At 41.6% G+C, this 11,525-nt stretch overlaps 1 protein-coding gene across 1 annotated transcript; it reads right to left on the bottom strand.

Moving 5' to 3' along the window:
• Positions 1-8,137: 8,137 nt before the first annotated feature.
• On the bottom strand, positions 8,138-9,814 carry LOC133833089 (uncharacterized). The gene is made up of 3 exons (XM_062263347.1): positions 9,541-9,814; positions 8,984-9,446; positions 8,138-8,597 (listed from the first exon to the last, which is right to left on the bottom strand). Exons 1-3 carry the CDS (start codon positions 9,812-9,814, stop codon positions 8,138-8,140), a joined length of 1,197 nt encoding a protein of 398 aa, XP_062119331.1.
• Positions 9,815-11,525: the final 1,711 nt, after the last annotated feature.

Raw genomic sequence — 11,525 nt, 5'->3', positions numbered from 1 at the left:
CCTTTCAGGAGCTCAAAAAGCACTTAGCCGAACCACCCATCCTATCGAAGCCTGAGACGGGAGAAGTACTGTTCCTATACCTCTCAACTACCGAACACGCGATAAGCGCGGTGCTCGTTCGAGAAGAAGAGAGAATACAGAAACCCGTCTACTATATCAGTAAAAGATTACTGGGGGCAGAATCAAGATATCCACTGATGGAGAAGCTCGCCCTCAGTCTAATCCACTCATCTCGCAAGCTCCGCCCTTACTTTCAGGCACATCTTATCCATGTACTAACAGATCAACCACTAAGGCAAGTCTTGTCTAAACCAGAGGCGTCTGGTCGACTCCTTAAATGGGCTGTTGAGCTCGGACAGTTCGAGATCACCTACCATCCGAGAACGACCATTAAGGCACAAGCGTTGGCGGATTTTATAGTGGAGTGCACCGGTATAGCCGACGACGAGGTAACAACCACGGCCCACGAGCTGTGGAAACTTTACGTCGACGGGTCGTCAAATGAAAATGGAGCGGGGGCAGGAGTTATTCTGATCACTCCTGCAGGGAGCAAATTTCACTCTGCTCTAAGGTTCGGCTTTAAAGCATCTAATAATGAAGCTGAGTACGAGTCTTTACTTGCGGGACTACGAATAGCAAAAGAGCTCAAGGCCAAAGCTATACATTGCTACAGCGACTCCCAACTCGTGGTTAATCAAATCTTGGGAGAATACCAGGCTCGTGGCACAAAAATGGCAGATTATTTGGAGAAGGTAAAATCCGCATTAGAGTATTTCGAGTTTTATGCAATCGAACAGGTTCCCCGAGAGCAAAACTCAAATGCAGATGCCTTAGCTCGACTCGCCACTTCCGCCGAAAATGAAGAGCTGAATGTTGTACCCGTAGAACACCTGTCAGCACCAAGCATTACTGAGCCAGACGAGGAAGATGTGTGTATGATCGAGACAGAGCCGACCTGGATGAGCCCGATAGTTGATTATCTCGAAAATGGAATTCTTCCAAAAGATCGAAATCAGGCTCGGAAACTAATGTATCAACTTCCTCGTTACACCATCCTGGATGGAAGGCTATACAGAAGGGGGTATTCCATGCCGTTGCTCAGATGTGTGACTCCTCCTGAGGCAAAGAAGATTATTGAAGAAATTCATGAAGGGTTCTGCGGAGACCATACCGGGGGGCATAGCCTGTCCAAGAAGATTATACGCCAAGGATATTTCTGGCCAACCATTAAAACGGACTCTTTCGAGTACGTGAAAAAGTGCGAAAAATGCCAAAGATTCGCCACGATACCCCGAGCTCCACCTTCCGAACTGACCATGTTGACATCCCCATGGCCTTTCGCGGTATGGGGCATCGACCTCATAGGCTCACTCCCAACTGGCAAAGGTGGAGTAAAATATGCTGTGGTTGCGGTTGATTACTTCACAAAATGGACGGAGGCTGAACCATTGGCGACCATAACTTCGAAAAAGATCCTAGATTTCGTGGTAAAGAACATCGTATGCCGATATGGAGTACCAAGAAAGATTGTATCTGATAACGAAACCCAGTTCGATTGCGACTTATTCACCAACTTTTGTAACAAGAACGGTATAATAAAGAGTCTTTCATCAGTGGCTCACCCTCAAGCGAATGGTCAGGTCGAAGCCGTTAACAAAACTCTCAAGAGTTCTCTAAAGAAAAAGTTGGAGGAGGCAAAGGGACGTTGGCCCGAGGAATTGCCTCAAGTCCTTTGGGGATATAGGACTACAGCTCGGACATCAATGGGACATACTCCGTTCTCTCTAGTGTACGGCTGCGAGGCAATGTTGCCCATCGAGGTCGAAATTCCGACGATCCGAACTCAGATTTATGATCAAAGTTCCAATCATACTCAGCTCGAAGAAACCCTAGACTTGATCGATGAAAAAAGAGAAGAGGCTCAGCTGAGAAATGCTGCTTACCAGCAACGAACCACGAGATATTTCAATAAGAGGGTTCGAGATCGAAAGTTCGGAGTGGGAGACCTGATTTTGAGACGAGTATTCTTGGCAACCCGAGATCCAGCAGCTGGGGTGCTCGGGCCGAACTGGGAAGGACCATACTAGATAGAATCAGTCATCCGACCTGGCGTATACAAACTTGCGAGATTAGATGGGAGCCTGATACCTCGAGCATGGAATGGCGAACACCTTAGACCTTATTATCAATAGTATAGGAAAAGTGTTGCCTGTAACCATGATTTTCTATCTATGTTAGTTTGTTTTTGAATTTCATCAAATGAAAGGTCTACTTTGTTTCACATGTAATTTATTTTTATTTTTGCAATCTCTCTTAATTTAATAACCTATGGTCACACTCATAGGATATTAAGGGGGCATCATTGGTATACATACCACCAGCTTAAAAAATAAAAAATATATAAAGTATTTGGATATAACCAAGTACGCGATCTTAGATAGTTCGAACATAACCGAATTATCAAAAACATAAAGTATTTGGATGTAACCAAGTACGCGATCTTAGATAGTTCGGACATAACCGAATTATAAAAAACATAAAGTATTTGGATATAACCAAGTACGCGATCTTAGATAGTTCGGACATAACCGAATTATCAAAAACATAAAGTATTTGGACATGACCAAATACGCAAGCTTAGATAGTTCGGACATAACCGAATTATCAAAAACCTAAATATTTGGAGTTAACCAGATGTGCAAACACAACAGGTTTGGAACAAACCAGCCAAATTATCGATCGATGATAAATGGGAGCCTAAACCTATTGCGAGATAAGTCAAAGTCGAGGCTGGAATATCTTAGAAAAATAGTTTCGAACTCTTAACCTCGGAGCCAAAATACTGAGGATGAGGAAAAGTGACTAAAATAAAAGATATAACCAAATCATTCATATTACATGCCATATAAGTACTTTTCAGTTCATGGTTAAAGTAATGTCCGACCTTGATAAATAACGAGGTTGGAAGCGGATAATTCGAATAAACTATGCATGAATGCATCGAATTTCGAGCCTAAATCTAAACTATGTTTGTATGAATTAAATAAACATAACTAGCTCATCAATGTAAGAATATGCAAAATATTTCGAGCCGAGAAATGTAAAGCATATAAAAGGAGTAGTTAAAGAAATTGTGTCAGCCCCGTGGGCACAAATTTAAATAGTTACAGGAATGAGGGGACGCAGCCCCGATAACTGATTTCTCCGAGATCGGATTTAAGGGAGAGGAGTATCCTTGGCCTTCTCAGCATCAGTATCACCAGACCCTCCAGGACGAATAGCATGGCTATCCTGCTGGGCCGCCTCTCGAGCAGCTACGCTTGCCTCGAGACGGGCATTCCACCGCTCAACATATGTGGCTTCGAGAGGACCCAGGAAGCTGGTGTCGAGGTCGGCATTGTCGGCCCAAAGCTTGTACATGGCCTGGTCGACCGCTTTCTCCTTCTGCTCCTTAGACTCGTTCAGGAGGCGGACCTTCTCACTCTCCATGAGGTCGAGGGTAGCAGATTTCTCCTCTTCGAGCTTGGCATTGGCCTTCTCGAGCTCAGCGTTTGACTTTTCCAGCTCCTCGAGACGGGTCTTCAGTTTTTCAAGTTCAGACTTCGAGTCTTTGAGCTCGTCAACCATCTTAAGCTCGAGATCCTTCAACTTCTGAGCCAGAGACAAGCTCGTTTGCACCTCGTTGGTCAGTTTATAGTTGAGCTGTGCTGAAACAACAAGGGCCTGAAACACAAACGAATCAGAATTGCGGATTGAGGCATAAATACTTAAAATAGAGTTGAGAAGGCTACCGCGGCGGTGAGTTCGATACTCTTCTCGTAAAGAGTGTTGCAGTCCGAGGCCTTGCGCACGAGATCCCAGTGGTCGGCGCCGAAGCCAGAAAAGCTCTGACCCACCCGAGAAAGGACGTCCGAGCTGAGTAAAGCCCCTTCTGTCCCAGCGGCACCATCAAGTACATACTCCTCAGTGTGGGTTCGAGCCGTTGGCAGCTGAACCGTTGAGGTAGAAGGTTTCTTCGGGGGCCGAACAACTGTTAACCGGGTTTTGGTGGGAAGCAGCGAGATGGATGCAGTCGGGCCTGACCCATCAATCTGGGCAGTCAATTCCTTGGAGGTGTTCGCAGTGGTCTGGGCCGTGGGAGTCGTCTCGCGATGTTTAGGTACCTTGGACGGTCGGTCGGATCTCTTTGGTATCCTCGGGCGTTTACTCTTTTGGGCGCCAGCTCCACCATCGCTAAAAAGCACCGCGTTGAGGTCGGGATTCATGGCACCTGCACAATGACAGTGAGTTAAACAATAATAATAACTTTGAAAAAAGATGGAAACCAGTTGAAGAAAAAATCTAACTGAGACTCTCCCCCGAGCTCGAGCTTGGGGACCATGAAATTCCCCCGTCTTCAGAAGAGGCGGGGGGAGTGCCTTCCCTATAAGTTGGTGATAACCTCGAGAGGTCCCTATAATCATTGGTCCCATACTGCACAACTATCCCATTACACACCTCGTCGGTGGTGTACATAGTGTCGTATTTCCCGAGCCCACTATCAAACCTATGGACACAGTCATCTACCCAACTCCATATGTAGAAGTGGTATCTATCCTGTGGGCATGAGACTAGTCTATTGGGCCTATGTTTTAATAAAGTGGGGGACCACATTCGCGAGGTAGGAAGGGTTTTACCTCCATTGGAGTCCGAACTCGAGGCTTCGTCATTGGCCTCATTCCCCGACCGCGGACTTCTCGAGCGAATTGGGAGAGATGCCCTCCTTTCTCTCCTCGGAGGAAGGATGCCTGTGGGCAGTGGCACTTCCTCCCAGCGTTCATATTTTTTACTGGACCAGTCAGAGGTTGACTGGCCCTGTCCCAACAACCCACAAGCTCGTAGCTTGTCCTCATGTAATAGAAATGAGAGAGATCTCCTGCCGTAAGGGAGTCAGAGCAAGGTCTCTCTGTGCCCCTTCATTGTCTCGTCAGGGGTGGGACGCTGAAAGTTAGCTGAAAGGCGAGATACACTTCAACTAAATATGGATTTAAGGGCTAAAATTCCGAGCTCAAAAATAGAAAGTAACGAGAATACTTACGAATCCGCCTAAACGAACGATGTCGAGACGGGGACAGACCGTCTATCCAGAAAAAAGCCTTCTTGAAGTCAGGAGGGTGGTTCGGAAGATCTTCAAAGATCTTCGTCTCTTTGGGGTAGCTCGAAAGATAGTAAAAACCATCTCCTCCCCGAGCTCGGGAGGGATTACTCTTTAAACAAAAGAGATATAAAATCTCTTGGGGTGAAGGCCCTGTCCACTCCAGCTCGTGGAACAAGGACCTCAGGGCAGACAGCACCCTGTATGAATTGGTGTTGAGTTGGAATGGAGCCAACCCAACGAAATCAATGAAGTCTCTGAAAAAGGACTTCAGGGGTAGTAAAGCTCCTGCCCTTATATGTTCCTGGCTCCAGGCCGCGTATTTTACACTGGAATCGCGACCCCCAGGGGCGAAACAGCTCTGTTCATGCCTAGTCGGAGCTCGACACTTCAGTGTGTCCAACGAACTAAGGCCATGGAGGGCCAAGATATCAGTTATTTGGTCGCTGGTGGTAACCGAGCTCTGGTAGAACTCGGCTTCAAACATCTCCCTCCTAGGCTGCGAAGACGAAGGCTCCGCCATTAAGGAAAACTGGAGTTCCCCTGGGTGGTATGCAACCGTGACTTTTAACGCAGGGTCGAGGGGAACTGTCCTAGGTCCTGGGTTGGGCTCCGGATAGATTGCTTCCCGAAGAACTCTTCTCTTCTTTTCAATAACCTCGTCTATCTGGCGACGATAGTGGGCTCGAATGTCTTCTTGCTCGCGTGCGATCTCGTATTCTTTAATCCGACGTTGGTTCCGGGCAAAGACCGATTCCGGGCTCGGAGATTTGGGCTCGTAAGGGATTGCTCGTAATGACCCCCACTGTCTTTCCGGATTCTGTGACATCTAACGAGAAAGAAAAAATGGTGAGGGCCATGCATGCAAGAATCACGAGCTCGATGGGATGAACTCGGAGATTTAAGGACAAGAAACTAAGTATTAAGACTCTTACTAAAGAGTCAGAGCGTGTGTTCCACAGGAAAGAAAAGGAGCGTGGATGATTTTTTGAAAATCCCGAAATTCAAGGGAAAGAAAGGTGGCAGTTAGCCAGGAAAGGGCATTTTTGGGTTTCGTGCAATTGTCAAGAACAAGGGTTTTTACCCGAAAAATTAGTGTACAAGAAACATGGCCTAAAATTTTCAAAACCCAGAAAGTTGAAACTTCGTTCAAACGACAAAACTGGGTACAAACCAGAGACGAACATCCAGAATGGAAATCTAGAAGGCATAAAAGCCCATTGGTTCAAAACTTTCTATCGTATCATTCTAAGAACGTAAACTAGCATACACAACAAGAACAATATGGGTAAAAAGCTGAAAACAAAAATGGCATACTTACACAGTGATGGTGATTGCAGCGAAATCGTCGATTGAAGGAGAGGTTGCAAGAAAGAACTCACTGACTCGAACAGACCAGGATTTCTTTGTTTCTTGGGTCGAGAAAACATGCACGGGACGGAAGCATCTTAAGAAAGTCTCTGGTTTTCTTGTTTTTTTTTTCCTTTCTGGTTTTACGATGAACAAACGTGAAGAAGAAGACGAAGAGGGGGTCTTGTATATATAGGTGGGAAAATGGAATTAATCAGGAGCGTCGAATGGAATTCTCACTAGATCGAACGGATGGGGATCAATGACAAGATGGCGCCGAAAAGTTGTCAGACGGACGATCGTGGGCGTGTTCCCAAGGTACTCAAGTACCTAAAGTGAGCAATACCCATCTGGCACGTGTCCGTTTTCAAGAGCGTATGACGGTACGGTTCCCAGAGAAAGTAGTTCAAAAGTTTCCTTCTCTTAGGATTCGAACAAATACTTTTGAGGGGGCAAGATGTTATACCCAGATTTCGAGCCATGGTAAATATGACCTCGAAAGCTGAGTTCGCAATAAATGGTCTCGTGAGGATTAGAGTATGATCTAGGATTGTAAATCGAGCATGCAAGGTATGATATATGATCTCGAATGCGGTGACCTCGAAATGATCTCGATCTCGAAAGGTAGCTCCGAGAACACCTTCATCTTCAGGGACTTCGGAGCATGGGTCTTGAGCTCGATGTACTATCTCGAAAGCAATGTTAGCTCGGGAGATGTCAGTGGCTCGCACAATGACATGAAACCTGAGATGCTGAAGCCTTGGAGATACGCTATAACCACCTTGAATATCTACAAGTATTGTAAACATGAGATGTAATCCTCATTTATTGATGTAAATCCCCAAGAATCGTGGGATATTATTTAGTCAGTTATGCATTCCCTGGTCTTCAGGGACGTTTCCTTGTTTATCTGATTAAAGGCATTTAAAGCCATTTATTTTTATTCACAAAAGAGTAACTACCCAAAATATGTGGGATAGTATTCTGCATCCTTCTCTATAAATAGAGAAGCCATGCACCATTGTAATGGACCGAAATTCGGATCTTTGAGAGAAAACTCTGGAGAATTCATGCTAAAGAATTTTTTCAGAGATAATCTTAAGATTAATAACAGAGACTCGTGGACTAGGCAGATTTAACTGCTGAACCACGTAAAAAATCGTGTGTTTGATTTGTTTGTTCCGTTTGGCCATCGTCATCCATTGTTTTTGTGCTCTTCTTTTATCTGTTGACGAAAAACGGCGTCAACAAAATTTAAATTAGACGAAATTTTAAGGAGCTTATATAATTAATCAATCTAACATAATTAAAAAATGCTAATTAAAATTATTTCAAAATTTTGACCATATGTGCTCCACCAAGTCTACTTGAAGATTGCAATGAATGTTTCTGTCATGAATTTCAACATTTCTTTGAAGCATTTTCGGGAAGTCAGAAATAGGTCCATGCAATACTTCAACCATTGGGGTGTCGGCGAGGTCGTCATCATAATTAAAATCAAACAAACTCTCATATGCATCTTTTTCATCCTCGACAATAATGTTGTGCAATATGATGCATGCATACATAATATATTTGAGAAAATTTATTTGCCAAAAACGTGTTGGTCCTCGTACAATAGCAAAACGAGATTGAAGTACTATGAATGCTCGCTCAACATCTTTGCGTACCGCTTCTTGGCATCAGGCAAATAATTTTTTTTTCTCTCCTTGAGGCAGTGGGCCGTCTCAAATATTCAGTCCCAAAAATATCATTCACTCCCCAAACAAAATTGACTAGACATTTAATAGCGGTGGTTTCACCAATTCGAACATACTCATCAACATAATCGACAGGCTTTCCATATGCCAGCATTCGCATAGCAGCGGTGCACTTCTGTAATGGCGAAAGCCCCCTTCTACCGATTGCATCAAACCTCATATGGAAATACTCCGAATGATTTTCTAGAGCTTGCACTATGCGTAGGAATACATGTCTACGCATTCTAAATTTTCTTCGAAATTGATATTCTGTATACACCAGTTCATCAGAAAAGTAATCATCGAACAAATGTTGGTGTCCTTCTACATGACCACTATCAATGTGTGCTCTCTTTCTTCCTTGTCTTGTTGAGCTACCCCCATCCATGAACGCTTTGAAATGTCAATCATCATGATTGTCAGTACACTCTGCAATTATGATATCCTCTAGACTCATATTGTTGTATGGATTCGTCAAATTCTCCGAATCCATTGTCGAACTTAGAGTATATGATATTTGGGAATGAAAGATGAATGAGAGAGTAAAATGAAGGATTGAATGGAGAGTTGAGTAAAATGAAGTTTGAAATTTGGTATTTATAGACATGGTGACATATATAGCCGTTAAAATGTAGTCGTTAAAATATAGCCTAAATAATAAAGGAAAATTTATTTAAATAAAATAAAATACATAATAATGCGATTGATAAAAATACATAGCAATTACAACTTCAGGATATTATTCTTAATATAAGTATACAAGTTTTCATGTTCTTTCTTTTGTTTAGGAGTCATATGCAACGTGTCCACGATGAGATAATCCATGTATTTTGTCATCCTATTATCTTCAGCCTCTTTCTCCTTTATTGCCACCAATTTCTCCAATGCAGATGCTTTCCGTTCACTAATCTCTATAAATCTAGTATGTGTGTCTTTTTTTTCCTTTCCTTTTCTCTTTGCTGCCTTGTGGCCAGTTGGGCGCACTTCACGTACTTCATCATCATTGATGTCTGCATTGGAAGAAGTAAATGCCCCTAATTCTGACACCTTTGTTCTCTTACCACATTTTGGTTGGTACATTGTATTCCATTTCGGTTCATCCTTTAGCAATCTCCAACAGTCCACAAGCAAAAAATTTGAGTTGCTATTTTCAGATTTGTACAATTGATGTGCATTCTCAAGAATTTGCTCATCAAACCAACCACTGTGATGTGCTTGTTGTACTTGTTTATAAAACCCATTGAAATGTGCCACCTTTTGATTCCTCTTGTTCCAATGATCTTTGCATTGCCTTTCATCCAGTTCTTACTTGCTTGCCTTTTTGGTTGGTGTTGTAGTATTCTACGATCCGAGCCCAGAAATGTGTAGAAGTTTGGTCATTCCCCACAATGTCATCCTTAGATGTATTAAGCCACCCACTTATCAGAAGTATAGTGTCTTCCTTGCTCCATTTGACTTTACCTTTATGTCTTGATTCATCTTCATTGTGTAGAACTACATTTTCCAACCCTTCAACACCATGTTTAGGTTGGGTTTCAGAAACAGATGTCGATGATGTTTCACGATTCAAATCAATACTAGACTTTTCCATAATTTGTCTATAATTTATTGAAACCATTTCAGGTTGGTGTAGGTAAGTCATATGAAATGCATATGGTAGTGAATTTGTTGATGTGAAGAATGAAGCTTGTTGGGGCGTCTCGAAAGAGCCAAAATTTTGGAAAGGGTAAGAGGACATGAGATAATTTTGAGAATTTGGAAAACTTTGGTTAAATTGAGAATATTTAAAATTTAAATTTTGGGGATTAGTAGAGGGAATATTTTGAAAATTTTGATTGAAATGAGAATATTAAAAATTTGAATTTTGGGGGTTGGTATGTGGAGAATATGATGAATTTTGAAAAAGTTGAGAATATTGAAAATTTAGATTTTGGGTGTTGGTATTTGGAGAATTTTGGGAATCCATTGGTAAGAATAGAAATTTTGTGATATTGATAATTTGGAAGAAGAATGTATGAAATAGTGTGAAAAATTGAATGAAATATATGAGTATTTATAGAAGAAAAAAATTAATAAATTGTGTGCCAACAGTAATAAAAAACGGTAATAATTGTGTGCCAAACATTTTTTATGCAACGTTAATAATAATTGTGTGCCAGCCATTTTTTACACACATATAATATATATATGCATAATTTAAAAAAAATGGATAGCAATTGTTGCCTGGCAGAGACAACGACTGCTTCAAATTTGAAAAGCACTATCTCTCTCCAATACTAAAGCAATCTTCTATACTCCTAGCCTATTAACCTATGTCATTAAGCCACTACTTTGTCCACATGCATTGGACTTGCTCTTATATGGATTATTTCACTTGTGAGTGGTTTCTTCACAAAGAAAGATGTAGAGAAAAATGTTGAAGTAAATTCTATATGTGGGTCCATCAATGTATATAGACTAATATAGCTTTTGGCTAAGTCGTTTTTAATAGGGAAAATATTATTTTAGACTATATGTTGTGCAAAAGTATCGATGAGACTTTCTTTTGTTAAATAACAATTTAGACCCTGCGTTTTTTAAAATGGAACAAAATTATATTTTGAGTTCAATTTTGGTCAATTTTTTTTTTAATGTGATCAAAATACCCTACTTTTATAAATGAGTGTTTTTAATAATTTGAAATAAAATGTTTATTAAATTAAAAATTAATAAAAAATTGATATATGATTTAATAAAAAATAAATTTTAACTAATTAAAAGATTTAAAATCATTGATTAACTCAAAATTAAAGATAAATACAAACTTAAAACATATTTTTAAACAATAACATTACAACATTAATCAAATTGAAACTAAAATAAAAAAAAAAAAAATTCACCTAGAAACCCTAAATCTAATTAAAGTCATCAAGACCCTAAATCTAACCTAACAGAAAATTAAAACAAAATTGAAAACCTCAGATCTAACCAAAACCACTACAACTCATCCTCCTCCTCATCTTCTTCTTCTTCTTCTTCCTAGATCTAGCCTAAGCTCCACCCCCATTTTCTTCTTCTTCTTTGCAAGAGGCTTGGGTGACTGCGAAGGTGGAGCTTTGTTGCGACAAACGGAGGCTTGGTGCGACTGCGAAGGTAGAGCTCTGTCGCAACAGATAGAGGCTTGGTGTGACTACGAAGGTGGAGCTTTGCTGCGTTGAAGACCTAGTTTCAACCCATGTCGATACTCATCTCTTCTTCTCCACACCGATGACCACAAAGGCAAGTAGAGGCGGTGGCACTAGCAGGCAGGGCACTCAAGCAAG

Source organism: Humulus lupulus, chromosome 4 (assembly GCF_963169125.1).
Source record: "Humulus lupulus chromosome 4, drHumLupu1.1, whole genome shotgun sequence".
NCBI classification, from domain to species: domain Eukaryota; kingdom Viridiplantae; phylum Streptophyta; class Magnoliopsida; order Rosales; family Cannabaceae; genus Humulus; species Humulus lupulus.
The sequence above is the reverse complement of the archived record's forward strand: the minus strand, read 5'-3'. Positions and strand labels throughout refer to the sequence as shown.